Below are 18,856 nucleotides of genomic sequence, written 5' to 3'. Positions count from 1 at the left end.
TTTCTTTTTCCTCACAGTAGTTTATTACATATTTGTATATACGAATTCCTTAAGGCCAGGGGCGGTCCCTTGCCACTTTTTGTATCCCCAGTGCTTGATGCAGTGCCTGGAACACAGTAGGTACTTAATAAATGTTTATTGATTGATTTTACTATAGGGAAATCCTAGTTTGAAAAGTCCATCCACCAATGTAGATCATAATCCATCTAGGCCCTACTAATTAATCTAGTGGCATTGAAATTTAAATTGACTTCCTCAGGGTCACACAGGTAGTTAGAGTCAGAGCTTGAACCCAGGTTTTCTTGGTTCTGATCCAACACTATCTACCATACAACACTGCCTCTCTTCTTCCACATGTGGTGTGGCATTTGTATTGAATTTCTACTTTCTGATGTGAAAATAAGTCATGTCGAGAAAATGAAGGTTGCAAAAATAATTGAATTTATTTTTGCCTAGCTGAATTCTATGTTCTTCATTTTTGTTTTAAAATAAATTTTATTCATACCTTTTGTTTTTGTATTACTTAAGTATCTCTTTGTATCTCTCCCTCTCCCCCTCCCACAGAACCATCCCTTATAACAAAGATTTTTTTTATAAAAAGGAGGGGAAAAGTAGGCCATAGTTACTTATTTGATTATTGGCCACTACTTTACATATTGAACAATCAACAAGCATTTATTAAGTGCTTACTGTATGCCAGACAAAATGCTGAACACAGAGAATACAAAGAAAAATAGTAATGAATAATCCCTGCCTTCAGGGAGCTTAGACTCTAATGGAAGAGAAAACGTATATAAGGTAGAAAAATATAGAGCTGATGGATGCTGATATTACGGATTAAATGACCCACCCAGAGTCACACAAATATTAGGGATTTGAACTCAACTCCTCCTGATTCCAAATCCAGCACTCTATCTACTATACCACACTGCTTTGGGTATTAAGGTAGAGGCAATGAATTTCCTAGACTTGATGCTAAGTATCAAGATCTTTTTACCAAAAATAAAGAGTGTGGCCCTGTCAGCCAGTAGGACAAGGAAAAGTCTCCTGGAGGCAGTGATATCTCCGCTGAGTCTTAGAAGAAACAGACAAACGACTGCAGGGGAGTCAGAGGTGGGGAAAGAGAGCATTCTCATCACGGAGAACAGCCAGGACAAAGGTCTGGATATGGGAAATGTGGATTCAGTGAGTGGTATGCTGCAGCCGTTGCCTACTGGCTGACAACCCTTATTAGATAGCATTTTTGCCTCAGACATTAGCAAGCGCTACCAATCAGGGCTTGATTTATAGTTTTGTTAATTATCTAGACTTTAAAAAGTGATGGAGAAAACGTCATTAATACAGATTAATTTTAATATCCATGGACACATTTCCCCACTGAGATCCAGTTGTTAAACATTTACCGGCACACCTTCCATAGATTCGTTAAGTAGCTGGGAAGCTATAACATCAGCAAGGAACAATTTATCTTAAATGTGGTGAAAGGGAATCTTCATGAGCAGGTGATTACAAATGGAGAAAAGGAAATGTCAGTGAGTTAATTTTATCAAACATTAATTAGGCACCTACTATATACCAGGCACTCTGCTAAGCTCTGGGCATACAAAGACCAAAGAGAATTTCAGCCTTAAGGAGCATAGTATATCCAAGACATGTATGTATAGAATACAATACAAGGTCATTTTGGGGATGGGGGAGGCTCTAGCAGCTGGCAGGATTTGAAAAGCTACATAGTCAAGATAGTATTTGAGTTAAGCTTTAAGGTGCCCTCCCCTCAATCCAAATCCCACCGTCTAGGTTTGCACAAGCCTGATTAGCCAATGCACATCTAGATGTGTACTCACTTCATAGAGAAGAGCTAGCTTGCCCTGCTTAAGATTTTCCACTGCTAAATAGCAAATGTCACATTTCTTCTTTCAATGTATCCCAGAAGAAAATACTGTTTGGGGTAGCTTCTCTAGTAGAAGTCTAGAGCTTCATAGTTATTCTATACTCCCACTATAGTTATTGTTTTAATTCTCTTGGTATTACTTATTGATCTCTGGCATCTCTAAGGTCTCTGTATTTTTATCTGATTCTAGATCTGTGTTCACTTTTTTGGGGGGCGGGGGCAGAATGCAGGAAGAAGGGCACAGTCTGAATCTCTGGTTTCACTGATATAGGGGACTCCCAGTGTGGTAATTCCACCCACAAATGGAACCTCTTGTAACTTACAACTTCTTGCGACTTATAACTTTAGAGAGTTACTTATGAGTATTATGTTTCCAAGTGACTTGCCCTTGGTCACATGGCTAGTATGTTTCAGAGCCAGGATTAAAATTGAGGTATTCATGGCTCCAAAGCTAGTCCTTTATACACATGGCTGCATGACTTCTGTTTAGACATGAACCCTCCTTCATTTCTGTTCCATTCCAAAGCACTGCTTAGACACCCAGCACTAATAAGGCAGATGTTCATGGTTATTGGACCATATCTGGCTTATCGAACAGCGACTTAATTAAAAGCCTTTTCCTTTGGAATGATTAATTGACTTACTGATGTCAAGTCCTTAAGCGAGGCCTTCCCAACAAACCCATTTAACCAATTGGCTGAAATTCAGCATGGATCGATATTGCACCACAGCCAAAGGTGTTTTTATGTTCACATTAGAGACCTTTTGCATGGCCCAGGAGGACTATTTAAAAATGAAAGGGAGTCACCTAAAATAATGACATTAACATCGGTAATAACTGTAGTAAAAAATAATTAAAATATAAAATAATAAAAATAGGAAACACAAGCAAAAGGATATTTTAGAATAAAACCAATGTAACATAGACTAAAATAATACTGACTGACTAACAAATCCTGGGCAAGAGATCCTACTATTTTATAAAACAAACAAAAAAATCCAAACCCAACAGAATTTATTGATTTAGATCCCCTACCAAAGGAGGTAAGGTGGAGTGGTGGAGGGAACACTGCATTTAGAGTCAGTAAGGCAGATTTAAACCTCATTCCTGATGCTAATGACCCTAAGCAAAACATTCAACCTGATTATGCCTCAGTTTCTTCATCTGTAAAATGTAGTGCCTACAGATGTTTTGAGACTCAAAATTTTAAAGTGTAAAGCACTTCGCAAACTTTAAATCATCATTATCATAACTTATAGCTTTGAGCAGGTCTATGCCAAGAGCCAATTGTGAAAGTTTCAGTGTCAGCCTTCACACCTTAGAAATTGGAAAACATCAAATTAGGGTTTGATTTATTGTTTTGTTGACTGTCTAGACTTAAGATAGTGAAGGAGAAAATATTCATAACACAAATTAAACTTGAAAGATGTATCCATGGGTACCAGCCCCACCCCCCTGTGCCCCTGGCTTTAAGGTTTACAAAGCACTTTCCAAATATTTGGTCCTATCTCTGAGCCTACGAGGTAGGTGCTGTTATAAACGCCATTTTACAGATGATGAAACCAAAGCATAGAGAGGTTAAGTAACTTGCCTGAGGCCACAGAGCTGATAAGTATCTGAGGCTGAATTTGAACTCAGGACTATCTAATTTTGGATCTAACTGCTGTTTTCATCAGAACAGGAAACTCCCTAAGAAGAAACTCTTTCTACCAAAAGAGTGGCACTCACTCTGCAACTTATACACTTTGATCGTTGTGTGAGACACTGGGACGTCAGATAACTTCTCCGGGGTCACACAGCCAGTATGTCCGGAGGTAGGACAGGAAGCCTGGTTTTCCTGATGTAAAGGCCAGCTCTGCCACACATGTCATGTGCCTCCCATTACTTTACCCATTAGAAACATTGAGAAACACATACATGTAGAAAACTGACTCGATAGAGAAGTCACTTGTATGTTACATTAAGAGTTACAAGATCACAGAACTTCACAGAATATGTTTCTATTTGAAAGCAGCTGTTGTTCTTGGTTACTTTGTATCAGAGGAAAAATATACAAGCTGGTAGCCAGCCCCATTTTAGAGGTGCCTAATTGAAGCCCAGAGAAATCAAGGGCCACGCCCGAAGTCCCAGAACTAGTAAATAACAGAAGCAAGACTTAAGGCTTTCTGTTGTTCAGTCACTTTCAGTTGTGTCTGTCTGATTCTCCATGTCCCCATGTAGGGTTTTCTTGGCAAAGATGCTGGAGTGGTTTCACATTTCCTTCTCCAGTTCATCTGATAGATGAGTACATTGAAGCAAAGACGGTTAAGTGATTTGCCCAAGGTCACACAGCTAGCGTCTGAGGCCACACTTGAACCCAGGTCTTCCTGACTCCAGGTGTGACTCTCCATCCACTGCTCCACGTAGCTGCCCCAAAACAAGGGGCTACCACCTCTTAAGTCTAAAGACCCTTCCCTGTATCCTGTAGCTTCTGACAAAGCCAGGGAGGGAATTATGGGAAATCAGGAGCCTCAGTGTAAAGCTTGCCTTAATCTTGATAGCTTGGGGAAGGAGAAGGTAAGGAAGTGCTGTGTGGGTGTTCTAGTAGGAATCAGTTTTATTGACAATTCATATCTTAGTATCATTGTATAGATACAATGGAGGGTGAGTGACGTTTGAGTCGGATCATGTTCTCATGATCTGATTTCAATCTTGCCTCTGTCAGTTTCTACCTTTGTGGTCTTGAACATCCTTGGGCCTGTTTCTTCACCTGAAAAATTAGGTAGAGGAACCACATTATCTAGTCCCATGTTTGACAATGTTAATTGTCTTATGAACAATTTCTATTTCCACAATAAATTATCTTAAAGTACCTAGCTGCTAAACCCTATAATGTTCTTAGCTAACTAGTTATCTCAGATTTAAAATATGGCACTACTACTAATGATGGTAATTCTTATTTTAGAGTGCATAAGGCTTCCACTTTTAAAATGTATCAGCTTGACTTTCTTCTCTCTTAAAAAAAACAAACTATTTGTCCTATGGAATGGATCACAGGGAGGGGAAGGAAGAGGAACACAGGGGACATTTTTATGATGTAAGAAAAAGAAAAATCCGTAAAGACATTGAAATAAAATAAAATAAATCAGTTTACTTAGCATCCTACTTAGCTACATGCACTTTTGCTCATTTTGCATATGCAAAAACCGAGGCTCAATCTTTTAGAGGCAGAGAAAGACCCCAAGGCTTCTAGTTAATTCTCCTACAGACTAACTAATCCCTGACTATGGGTTTCCTCTACAGAATATGGGTATCAAAGTTATTTCACATCAGCTGTTTGTTCACAGTTATTGCTATAAACAAGAAGGAAAATATGTTTACATATAGATCCTTGTTTTGGACTGGTTAATATAGAATATGTGAACTTAAATAAAATGGTAACTCAGGCCACAGAAGACAGAATGAGGAGCTCTTTGTGGAAGCAATACAGAGTGAAATTCAGCTTTAATAAGAGGAAAGATAATCTTAAAAGTAAGGATTGTACAACAGTATAGTAGCTATTGTTTCAGGGGAGAGTGGTTTCCCCTTCACTGGAAGTCAAGACAACCATTGTAGGTTGTGTTGTAGAGGGAATCCTTGCACAGGAATTCATTGGATTGGATCGGCTCTGGGTCCCATGCAACATGCATGTTCTATAACTTCCTAGGTAGCAGTCACAGAAACATGAGAGAGCAATCAGAGAATCTTGGGGCAAGTCTTATACACTAAATGTTTTCTGGTTTGAATTTCTAATGAGCAGATTTGGGGAAGTTCCCAGGATAAGAAATCACTGAGCAATGTTTTTGGCTACTAATGATGTTCCACACAGAATTAATTCATTAATTCACTCAACAAGTATGTATTCACCTGTGTGTTCATCATTAAATGAAAGTGTAAAGGGTAATTTTAAATTGCCTTCCTGGGTGACCTGAAACCCAACAGGAAAAAGCATGCGTATCCTTTGGGATAGTTTGACCTCGATCATTTGCAATGTAAGTAATTTGGTTAAATGACTTGTTAGGAAAACTTCACTGGTGGTTCTATGAAAAGGTTCTGGTGGCTCATTGGGACATAGAGCATATATCTTGAGTTCTCAATGGCTATGGCTGCTGAGTGACAGCTCTCATAAATCCCATCATACTAGAAAAGCCTTAAGAATGAGCACGCCAATGGATTATGTCTTTGCTGCTATAAGACTGGCCTTATTAAGTTCAGAAAGCCTCATCACTAGAATATTGCCCACTAGATGGTGATTCTGGTTTCCATAGATGCTCTTACAATTGTCTCCTAAGGAATCACTGAAAGAAACAAGAAAAACAATGAAAGAACAGATCTTTTATGACATTATAGTAAGTGTTTATTGAGTGCCTATTTGGTACCAAATGTTATTTTAGGTAGTTTCTTTTTTGGGGGGAACTGAGAAAAATACATGATCTCTGTCCTGTCATCTATAATAAAAGGGATATAAAATCCATTTAAAGAAATGTCAGACACATATGAATCCAATGAATGTGGAAATGCTTGTTGAATAATAAACAGTATAAGATAACATAATTAAATGTGAAATAATGTGTGCAAACTATTAATGTTATATGAGTTCAGGAAAGTGGAAAATCAATAAGGATTGGAGGAATAAAGAAAAAGTTGATGAATGAACTGAGCAGACAAGAACCATGAACTAAGAACCATAAGTCTTAGGTTCCTAGTCTCAGCTTCATTCCTGACTTGCCCTGTTACCTCAAGTGACTTCTTCCCTCCCTTCTTCAGTTTTCTCTAAAACTTGACGGGGCAGGAATAGATGATATCCAAGGTCCCTTCTAGTTTGGAACAATCTGATCTGAGTCTGGGAGGATCGGAATTTGATCTAGATTTAAAATAGTCAAAGCAGGGTGAAGAGGAGAAAATACTAGATTTGGACTTAGAGAACCTGGGTTCAAATCCTGTCTCTGTAACTTACAAATCTGTATGACCTTGGGACATTTCACCTCTCTGAGTTTCCTTATATATAAAATGAGAGGATGAGACAAATGACTACTCAGAACTCCTTAGAGCTATACCTGGTATGAGAATGACTGTTCTATGAGTGATGCCTTGGAATGAGCCTGGAACATATAGAGACCATCAGATGAACCTAACAAGAGTGGGCAGGGCATGTCAAAGATGAAAGAAAACCAGGCTAGATCATTTTGGAGTGGTTAAATGAAAGAAGACATTGGACATTAGGCAGAGAGGTTAAACCTGGTCCACTGGGAACTATAGAAAGCAGTGGACTATGCAAGGTGGTGTTGAAGATCAGTTTCACTCCTTCCACAGAATGAATTACAGGGGGAGAGACTGGAGTCAGTCAGTCCCTAAATATTTACTGAAGCTCATACTATGTACCAGGCACTGTGATAAACACTGAGGAGACAAAGAAAGGCAAAAGATGATTCTGAATCTCAAGAAGCTTGCAGTCTAATAGGGGAGTCAGGGAGACCAGGAGCAGATTTCTGAGAACCTGAACTGGGAATAAGGTGGAGTAGTGATAGTGGGAATGAAGAGGCCAGCACTCAGTCCAAATAAAAGACATATGTAAAAAGGAGGGAAGTACTCTGCATGTCTCTGAAGATTATTTTCATATTTTTTTCATTAAGTCCTTGTAAGTCCACTCTAAGAGTATCCATATGGGCATACACGTGCATGCGTGCCCACTTGGGAATACACATGGATATTTCTTTACTGAAGAGCCTCAGATTTTTAAAATTGTTATAAGCTCCTTATCTTTTTCTTTTTTCATTTGTAAATGATAGTCTTCTCAACCCCTCCCCACCTAGACTTCATTACTTTTTTTCTTTTAATCTTAAAATAAAAATGTGCTCAGCCAGCATTCTCTTTCTGATTGTTAATTCGGGTGCCACTGATGAGGCCCACTTAGTGCTGTAGTAATTACTTCCTATTATAGTGATGTGTTTTCCCCCCTTGTTCAAACCTGAAACTGCAAATATGTGCTCAACCCCTGGATCTTTGCAATTAGTTAAGTGGCATGCAGCTGGTTATCTAGGAGCAGGTACATCCTCTTAATCATTCCTGTTTGGGGATGAATGGAAATCTATGAAGGAACACCACTTGTCTTTAGTGTGGATGGCAGGAGCTGATCCCATTACAGCCACACGATAGTGTGTAGACAGCCCTGCGTCAAGAAGGTAAGAAAGCAGTCTTCAGTAAAGGCCATGGAAGTTTCAGAGCTGAAAACAGATTCAATTCTATTCATGAAAACATTATTCAATACCTACTGTGTGTGGAGAGCAGTTTGGCATAGTGGCTAGAAAGCTAGTCTCGAAGCCAGAAGAATCCAAGGTTCCAGTCTCACCTCTGATTCATACTGACTGTATGACCCATCTTAATGCTGTAGAGCATTTCTCTGAGACTAAAAGTTTCAGAGAAGGTGCTGACCTATATTGGTAGAGGGAGCTTCCTTACCTGGCAGTTTCCTGTGCCAATGAAATCTTAGATCCAATCCCTATCATGATCCCTACTATGTGTGAGGTACAGGATAATATTTTCCACCGTGTGCAGAAGGAACAAACATCCTGGCACTTATTACCATGACTGGCACATAATTCTTTCATTTATTCACCTAGCAGTATGTTTTGCATTGTAAGCACTTTTACCTGCTTTTTAATTCATTCATTCTCCTAGCATAGGGACTTTCATAAAGCAGGCATCATAAATGGTTACTGAATTGTGAATGGGAGGAGAGGAGGTGTAGCCAAAATAATGCTGCTGAACCAGAGCTGTGGGCTTCGGTCTAAGTGAAGCTTTATCCTTCACATTTAAAATCTGGGGATTCTTGTTTTGTCCTTCCAGCTTTCCATTGATCTATTTTGATATCCATTGAGATCTTTGTGTGTGTGTGTGTGTGTGTGTGTGTGTGAGTGTGTGTGTGTGTTTCAATAGCCCTTCTGTAAAGGTAACTGGTTAGTTTAGGGGACCTCAGTCTGAAGGCTTATTTGGATTTCATGTTGTATAGATAAATAAGAAAGGGAACACATCCTAATTTTGAATTGGTTTCCTTTGCCTTTAAATGGGCACCTATGTATAAATCTGTCATATGGAGCAGAAGGTCCCCAGGTGGGTGTATAAGTTTATTAAGATGCTTTCACAAGAATCTAGACATGTCCCTAAAGTTGCCTGTCTGACTTTTAGGTGTCTCACTTTCTCTTTCCTGTTATGCCTCATGCTCATAAGTTGGTAGTCCAGGTCTATGTGCAGACAAAATATCTTACCCTCTACCGAGAAGTCACCAGCAGTTCAGCCAGGTGACTCCAGATGAAGCCAGTTGTCCTTCACTTGAAACAAAGGTGAGATGGACTGAGTTCATTTTCTTCCTTAGCAATTAAACATATAATAAGCCCACGTGGATGGATTACTTTGTTGCTTAACCCATGAAGAAGAGCCCAAATGACTGGTTATCCCTCTGTCACAACAAGCAGCTCTCTCATATCTCCTGTGAAAAGTCAGTCAATAAACATTTAGTAAGCACCTACCATGTAACAGGCACTGTGCTAAGTGCCCAGAATACAAAGAAAGGTAAAAGATAACGTGTGCATAAAAAGCTCTAGGACAGAGGTTCTTAATCTCTTTTGGGCCATGGACTCCTTTGGTAGTCTGCTGAAGCCTAGGGATACCCTTTCTCCGAATAATATTTCTAGTCTGCATAAAACAAAATCCATAGGATTTCAAAGGAAACCAGTTATACTGAAATATAGTTATCACATTTTAAAAAAATCATGGACATCAGGTTAAGAACCCCTGCCTAGGAGTTCCTTTTACTTGGTGTTATAGCAAGCTGTCCTTGCTGATCTTTGAGATGAAGTCTTTCTGGAGAGGAAAGGACCTTCTGTTCAGTATTGTCAACCTGTCTCACAATGAATAATATATCTTTGTATAAGCTTGTGGAATTTCCCCAGGGGCTATTCCCATATGGGGAATGAAATGATCCTGGGTAGGGGGTCTAAAGCCTCTTTCTTGGGAGTCTCTGACAGGGAGAGACAAGCAGTTGACTGTGGTCCCAGGAGTTTATCTCTACAGGTTCCTACTCAATGGTTCTCTTACCAGTCGAGAAAAGCAGACTAGAAAGTCTCCCTTGGGTCTTTGTAGCAAACAGAGTAGGGTAAAGAAACAGAGAACATTCTGTTCTATTTCTGCCTCTCCAACTGACCATTCTTAGCTTCTCCCAACCCTCTCAATTTCACAATCATGTCAGTAAACCTTGTCTCCAGTCGCTGACCTCATCATCATCCCTGTTAAAGTCTAGAAGCTAAGGAATTAATTGGAATTCTACGCTGTTCACTTATATATAAAGAGTTCAGGCAGTGTTGGGCCAGGTTGATGAGGTGACAAATAGGATCTTAGTAAACAATCTAATCAGTCTTTTATTTTTTCTGATAAGGAAATTGAGATCCATAGAAGTAAATAGAGTTTCCCAAAGTCACACAGTAAGTTAGTGGCAATGTTGATATTAATTCCAATATAGTTAGAAGGAGAGATCAGAACTGATGGATAGAAAAGTTTCAAAGATATCCTTTTAAAGTTGGGTTTTCTAGAAGTATGCTAAGCATCACCCAATATCCTCCATCTCCCATCCCTCCTGCTGCTGCTTTTGATGTCCTCAGAAGAGTAGTAAGATTCAGGGAAGATGACAGAGTTAGAATTCAGTATTGAGTAATTGCTATGAAACTTAGGCAGAGGCTGGGTCTCTGAGCTCTAAAGCTGTTCTGAGACTGGACTTCAATATGGAATGGACCTTACTGTTCCTCTTATGACATTTGTATAATATTTTCCTGAGCACGGGGCAGCCAGGTAGAAAACAGACGACCCTCTCTTCCATCCTAGTATAGAGTCAGCCACGGTGATAACTGGCTGGGTGTGTTGCGCAGCCCAGCTCAAGGTAACAAAGTAGATAGAGATTGCTCTTTGGATGTACTACCACAATTCTCTGTGCTGCTATGAACTCAGCTTAGAGCTGGAAGAAATCGCAAAGGCCAACTAATCCAATCCCTTCATTTTCTAGCTAATGAACTAGGAACCAGAAGGGTTGATTAACTTGGCCAATGACACCTAGGCAGTAAGTCACAGGGCTGGGAATTGAATTGAGGATCTTCTCATTGCCAATCCAATGTTCTTTCACTTTTGTAGCAAATAAGACCCCACTTGCTTAATGAGATGGATTTAATAAACCCACCTACCTCCAATACACAGAACATCTTGGCTACATACATAAATGGTATCCAAATATCCTCCACTGGAGAATCCCCAAAGGGACTCTCTTGATGGAGAAATATATGTCCCAGAGGCTTGCATATCAGAAGGGTGTTAGAATTCCAGGATTCTGCACTTTCCTTCTATAAAAATGCAATGTCTGGGAACTGTAAAAAGTTATCTTTCATATACCTTGGTCTTTGTTTTCGACATAGAAACACTTTTTTTTCTGTAAGCTCTGCATGGTAGTGAATGCCAACATCAGGGTCCAACTATATTTTTTTCTCCTGTTACTCCTCTCTTCTTTTGAAGTTTGGGACTCTCCCATTCATATTCTAGGATGGGTTTGCTCATGATCTCCTGTCTTGGTGAAATTGAGTAGTTGTCACTTCTTTTATGGACTTTTGAGATAATAAGTCCACTGGTTTTCTGATGCTACCACCAAGCCTTCTTTAAATGCAACTGTAGGTTACTCTGAATGCCTGTGCAGAGGGTTTGCTACTGATTTGTGACCTGGCAGGCAAAAGAGGGCATGTTGGACTTGTACCATATAGCGGGAATGGATAAAAGATGATGCATGTGTGATGATCTGGGAGCCCCACAAACTGACTTTCCCTGGCTTTAAATAGATTCCTCATATTGGTACTGTATTCAACTATTGCCTGTTGAAAAACTTTTAGCCTTTCCCTTAGTAGAGGTACAACTATACTAACTGGTATTTTGTTCAGTGACTGTCCAAGTGGGGATCCTCGGAAATCCTCGGAAATTCTCTGCCGTACAGTTCTTAAGCTGGCTATTTTCTGGCTCCAGATGTTGACTTTGCTTCCTGCCTGTGGATAATCTGCTTCTCCTTCTCTCTTCTATCTTCCTCTTCTATATATGATCCTGGTCTAAGGATGACCTCTGGTTGACTCTATTGCATAACTCTTTTTCTCCATCGACAGCTTTGAGGTGCTTATGACGCTTTCCTGCTCCCCACTCAGCACAAACCTTGGCACTTTCCCATAGTGATCACTGATTAATATCCTTGATGGAAAGCCAATGGAAGCCGTGTACCAGTTTGTATAGTAGTGCCCCTTTTCGAACTCTTGACAAAAGTAGAGTGTGCTGGGGGTTCGCATTGGCTGCTTGACACACACAAAAGGCAATTAACCTGCATGCCAGAAAATTAACCCTTAGAGTACTGCTTCAGATTTCACCATGTCTTGGGTGGTTGGGATTTAATTTTCTTTCTGGGCTAGGCTTTTCTCCCAAGCTATGGGAGCCACATGAAAGAGTCCATAGTCAGACTATCTAGAACAGATATGAGAATGTTTTCCTGGTCACTTTTCCAGAATGTTTTGGGGCCCTTTTTAATTAAATGCTTAATCACTTAAATGTCCACCCTTTTCCCACACACAACAGTATTTAATTCCAAATGGGATGTATGCCTAAGCTGCCTTAGTGGGTGTGAGAGACTCTTCTTAGGTTTAGTGTGTATTATCCCAAAAAGAGAAGTCAGTTCTTTAAGGGTTAATGTAAACTTAAGGAATTTAGCCATCTCTCCTGCTTGTTCTTCCTCTGAGGTATCTGCATGATTCTCATTAGATTTTTAGCTCAACCTTTGAATGATTAAAATGAAACAAAACCAACCAATAAACAGACAATGGGGGAAAAAGAGCGAAAACACTGAATGGTTGAATGGACGACCTGTTGGCAATGCTTGCTTGTATTTCCTAAGGGGTTGAAAGACCAAATGTCTAACACTTGTTTTGTTCCCTTCCCTTTCCCCTGAACCCCCATTTTAGAGAAGTGGAGCCCCAATACCTTTACTTACCTCTTCTGTTTTCTTCTCCTTGTCTAATAGCCCAATAGAATCCTGTCAGAATTTCTACAAAGATTTCACATTACAGATCGACATGGCTTTCAACGTGTTCTTCCTTCTCTACTTTGGCCTGCGGGTAAGTGCCAAGGTGGTGATGCTTACTGGGGAGCTTGTGTGCCTGGGTGGGTGGGAGCGATGGGGGCTTGGGAACAGCAGTGGTGACGCCACCGTCACCATCTGCCCTCTTGGGCAAGAAGTCCAAAATGTGTAGCTAAGGTTTCTCTGCATTCTAATCTCTAGTCTCTGACAGAACCCCCTGCCATCTGGGTGTTTCTTCACTGAAGGACTGAAGGTCCAAAGAGAAGGTTATTGGTTTAAATTGGTTGTATTTCTACTAACTGCTGATTCATTTCCTGGTCATTTGTATAAAGCAATTCCCAACAAACATTTCAAAGAGAAAAAAAATCCTTTGTTATTTTTAGCCAGTTAGTCAACAAGTGTTTATTAAGTGCCTACTATACATCAGACACTGTGCTAACCACAGGGGCAGCTAGGTGGTGAAGTACATAAAGCACTGGGCCTGGAGTCAGGAAACCCTGAGTTCAAAGCTAGCCTCAGACATTTACTAGCTGTGTGATCCCGAGCATGTCACTTCATTTCTATTTGCCTCAGTCCCTCATCTTTAAAATTGGAACACACTGGAGAAGGAAATGGCAAACCACTCCATTGTGTCTGCCAAGAAAATCAAGTCCATGGGGTCATGGAGAGTCGGACACGACTGAACAAATGAACTATAACACCAAAAATACCTACTTCTGGGATTAGAAACAGAATTAGAGTTAGGGTGGCACAGGTGGGTGGCCCCGTGAAGAAGGCTAGGAACAATGATAAACAATAAACATCTATGTGGCACGTTCCAGGCACCGTGCTGAGCAATTTACAAATATTGGTGCTCACATCACTCATGGGAAGCGCCTGTTGTTATCCTTAAATAATACAGATAATGCAGACAGAGGTGAAGTGACTCACTTAGTAAATTTCTGAGGCCAGATCTGAACTAAGTTCTGCTTGACTCTAGGCCCAGTGCTTTATCCGCTGCACCATTTAACTGCCCCTCCCTAACCCTTAGTTCTGTTTCAAACCCCTATGCACAGTGTGTTAGCACAGAGCCTGGAGTCAGGAAGACCTAAGTTCACATGTGACCTCAGATACTTACTAGGCTAAATGTATATATATATATATGTGTGTGTGTGTGTGTGTGTACATATATATATATATATACACACACACACATATACATATACACACACACATATATAGGTCTAGTTAGTTATATATAGTTACATATAGTTATATGTAGTTATATATAGTTATATATATACATATGTAAAAATTCCTGCTTCAGTTTCCTCACCTGTAAAGTGTGAATAACAGTAACATCAGGCTCCCACGGGTGTTATGAGGATCGGAGGAGATCATATTTGTAAATCACCATCAGAGTACTTGGCACACAGGAAGGGCTTGCTTTTATTTACTCCTCTCCTCCTGGAGATACAAAGATAGACAAAAAAATAGTCCCTGCTCTCAAGAAGCTCGTAGAGTCATGGGAGAGACAATGTGCCAACAACCACGAACAAAGTATTTTAAAAATTGCTTAGGATGATGGGAAGATCTATCTAGACCTATAAGCAATCTCTGAGGGTGAGTCTAATGTCCTCATTTCACAGATGAGAAAATTGAAGCCAAAGGAGGGGGGAGGGGAATAAGCGTTACAAATATGATCTCCTTTGATCCTCACAAGAACTCTTCAAGGTTGGTGTTGTTAATTTTCCCCATTTTTCCATTGAGGAAACTGAGGCAGACATAGTTTAAGTTATTTTCCTAGGGTCACACAGTAAGTTTCTGGGCTGGGATTTTCACTCAGGTCCCTCTGACTTCAGGCCCAGCACTCTATCCACCTGGCTGCCTAGGTTAAGTGACATGCTCAAGGTCACACAGGTAGTAAGAGTCAGAAGTGAGACTTTAACTCCTGTCCTCTGCCTCCAAATCCATTGCTCTTTCCACTGTGAAAACATGGGGGCTAGTCAGATACTTAGACCCACCACGTTAAAATATTTTTTTATTTGACTGAACCTATGATTTCATAAGTATTAGAAACTTTCAGTATGGAAATTCCTTATCAGAGGAGATCTGCATCTGCTCTGTAAGATGACCCCACAGTAGGACCCCACTGAGGCCTAAGGTGTCTGATAGTGTAGTAGGGAGTGAAGGGGATTTTGTCTGAGTCTGGATGGCCATTTGGAAATGATGATGGAAGTCAATGCCAGCCCAGATACTTCTCATGTCTTCCTTCCTTCCTTCCTTCCTTCCTTCCTTCCTTCCTTCCTTCCTTCCTTCCTTCCTTCTTTCCTTCCTTCTCTCTTACCTTAAAAAATTTAACCTGACTTTGGTATTGGGAATTTCCATTATGGACATTTCCTTTATCCATGCAGATCTAGATCTGTTCTGCAAGTTGTCTGGGAACCTGAGAAGCTAAATGCCTTGCTCTTAGTTCCTCAGTCACTATATTAGAACAGCAGAACTCAAACCCAGGACTTCCAGACTCTAAGACTGATTCTCTATCTAATGTTCCATACTGCCCCAGCAGACTTTAAATACCCAGAGTTAGCATCTGGCATCTCCATGATGGCAACGTATGGTTTTATAGATATTCTAACCCCACAGCACCTCTTATGGACAGAACATACACAAGATGTAATGCCAAGAGACAGTATGAAAAGTGACTGTATAGAGAGCTGACCTCAGAGTCAGGAAGATCTAGATTCAAGTCCCACTTCTAATATGAATTAGCTGTAGGACATTGGACAAGTCACCTTACCACTCAGTGCTCCCAGGTGACTCTCCAAGACTCCAAGATACAAAACAGTTGGCTCCTGTGGTTCTAGTATACCCCTAATTGTTAAATTTCCCATGTTAACATTTACACCTCAGAAATCATCAAACTCTACAAATCAGGGCTTGAATTATTGTTTTGCTTACTGTCTCGGCTTAAGAAAGTGGTGGAGAAAATGTTAATCATGCATATTAAACTTGAAAGTGTGTCATGCGCACATTTTTTTTGTGAGTCAGCAGATTGTTAAACATTTACCATCGTATTACTGGTTAGATGGAATGACCTCATTGCAAATTGTTTATACTATTGAAATTCTAGATCTAATTGAAATAATGATTTTGAGAAGAGTATAGTATATGTGTATGCTTGTGTGACTGTATACATTTATTTAAATTAGAAATTCAGGGGATTTGATGTTGGGTGCTCAGACAATAGAATCGTGACCCTAAGACCCTCTGATGTTGGGCAACCAAGTTAGCCCGTGATGCTCTCAGCAGTCACAGACAAATACTATATAATGGCCTGGCCCCTCTCCATGGGCTGAACTGGCACTCAGCTCATACAGAAGACTGTGTCCGAGGCAAGATGAACCCACTGTTTGACTCCACTTCTGTAAATTCCCCAAGCGTGCCCTTTGGAAATGGTGGTGGAGATTAACACCATCCTCAATGCTTCTCATGTGATTTCTTTTTCTCTTCGTTCTTTTCCACCAGTTTATTGCAGCCAACGATAAGCTGTGGTTTTGGCTGGAAGTGAATTCTGTAGTAGATTTCTTCACAGTCCCTCCAGTGTTTGTGTCAGTGTATTTAAACAGAAGTTGGCTTGGTAAGTACTTCCTCGCTTTTTCCCTCACATCATTGGTATCTAAACTAGTGCTCTTAGCCTTGAGCAGAGAAGAAAAAGGTAGGTTGGCTTTGTGGAAATGTTTTATTCACAGCCAGAACCATTTTGGGTATTGAACTGGGTGGTTTTGTCTTTTTGAGCGCTGGAGTCTGATAGGATTAATTCCTCATGAAACTCCAGCCCTAAGTGATGGGCCATTTTGTATTCAGGCAAAAGTACCAGGTTGTTGGTGGAGACAGAGACCTAAGGGGATCATTTCCCAATTAGAGGTAGACAGAGACCCGCAGACCCAGAGACAGCTTTGTGTTTGTACATGTTCAGGGACATCAGTTAATCAATAAACATTTATTAAGTGTCTACTGTATGTCAGGTACATCCTGAGACAGGAGTACAATCCTTAATGATGGTAATCAGTTAATAAACATCTATTAAGCACCTACCATGTATCTGGCACTTTGCTAAGCACTAGGGATACAAAAAGAGGCAAAAGACAATCCCTTCCTTCAACACACTCACAATCTCATGGAGAAGACAGCAATCATATGTGTACAAACCATCTATATACAGGATAAATGTGTGGGGGGATTAAAAGAGGGAAGGCTGTAGAATTAAGAGGGATTGGGAAAGGCTTCCAGTAGAAGGTAGGATTTTGAGTTGGGACCTAAAGGAAGTCAAGGGAGCCTAGAGGTACAGAAGAAGATGGAGAGCACCAGAGAAATGATCCCTTGTCTTTCCAAATGCTTCTTCCTGACCAAGCTGCTTGCCTTAGTCAGTCGGTAACCGTAGATTAAGTGCCTCCTATGTGCCAGGCACTATGCTAAGCACTGGGGGTACAAAGAAAGGTAAAAGACAGTCCCTGCCCTCAAGAAGCTCACAATATAATGGGAGAGATAATGTGCAAACAATTACGTACAAATGATATATATCAGGATAAAATTGGTGGTAATCAACAGAGGGAAAGCACTAAAATTAAGGGAGATGGAGAAAGGCTTGCCATAAAAAGTGGGATTTTACCTCGGACTTGAAGGACACCTGCAATTAGAGATGTTATTCATTAATAGGCAGCTGAATGACATAGTGGACAGTGCTGGACTTGTCATCAGGAAGACCTGTGTTCAAATCCTACCTGTATGACCCTAAGCAAGTCCCCTAACCTCTCTCAGGTTCCTCCTCTGTAAAACGGGAATGATAATAAAACCCACTCCTTTTATTTTTTGTACAGAGAAAATGAAATAATGATATAAAGTGCTTTGTAGATCTTAAAGCACTCTATCAAGGCTGAATATTATGGTTGTTTTCATTATCATCGTTATGACATGTTACAAGCAAAACATTTTCTATATTCCATGTTGAAATAGAAATATTCCTAGAAAAAGTGATGCAGTTGTTCTCTGTAATTTTAAATTTAGCTTAATGTATCATCTCTTTTCTTGAAGACCAATTTTGAGAAAGAAGAGGGGTGGGAACAGAGCCTGAGGATTCTGGAAACTTTGGTGGGGCAAAGAGGGCCACAGAGGGAGCAAAAGCATCCTGAAAGGAATAGTAGTGAAGGCAAAGATAGACTCTACTCAAGCATTTCCGAGGGGTGTCCATATGTCCGTTTACCATCAGTAAGTAACCTCTCCTTCATAAAGAGACAGATGGCTACCATCAGATGCAAATACGGATGTGTCTGTATATATGTATATATAAGTCCATATATGCACACATATGTACCTATATGTACATATGTAAAGTCATTTTGTACATACTTCTATTTATCAGTTCCTTCTCTGGAAGGAAGAAAAAGAAAAACAAAGTTACATGATAACTTTATTACTTATTTAAAAGGACTAGCAGGTTGTATATAATATATACTTTCATGCACAATCATATTTTTTATTCTACCATCTTATAAAAATGATTGTTTTATTTCATAAGTTCAAAATAAAATAATTTTTTTAAAAAGGAGAGATTTTCAGGTATGATGGTATAATGAAAAATGGTGGCTTTGAGACAGAGGAGCTGGGTTTAGATCTTGCCTCTGTTGTTTACTACTTGCAAATCCCACCACTTCTCTGGGCCTCAGTTTCATCATCTGCAAGATGGTGGTTGAGCATTTGTGAACCCGTGACCCTCTCCTTGCTAGACACTCAGTCATAGCTCCAGAAAAATAATAGATTTAGA

At 40.0% G+C, this 18,856-nt stretch overlaps 1 protein-coding gene across 6 annotated transcripts in view; it reads left to right on the top strand.

Moving 5' to 3' along the window:
* Positions 1-18,856, top strand: part of KCNMA1 (potassium calcium-activated channel subfamily M alpha 1) — a 901,346-nt gene that overhangs the window by 550,998 nt on the left and 331,492 nt on the right. For all 6 annotated transcript variants that reach the window (XM_036736100.1, XM_036736099.1, XM_036736098.1 and 3 more), the window contains exons 4-5: positions 12,997-13,090; positions 16,561-16,672. In XM_036736100.1, the coding sequence (XP_036591995.1) occupies positions 12,997-13,090; positions 16,561-16,672 (206 nt within the window). The remainder of the gene's footprint in view (positions 1-12,996; positions 13,091-16,560; positions 16,673-18,856) is intronic.

The sequence above is a fragment of the Trichosurus vulpecula genome, chromosome 8, assembly GCF_011100635.1.
Source record: "Trichosurus vulpecula isolate mTriVul1 chromosome 8, mTriVul1.pri, whole genome shotgun sequence".
Taxonomy (NCBI): domain Eukaryota; kingdom Metazoa; phylum Chordata; class Mammalia; order Diprotodontia; family Phalangeridae; genus Trichosurus; species Trichosurus vulpecula.
The sequence above is the reverse complement of the archived record's forward strand: the minus strand, read 5'-3'. Positions and strand labels throughout refer to the sequence as shown.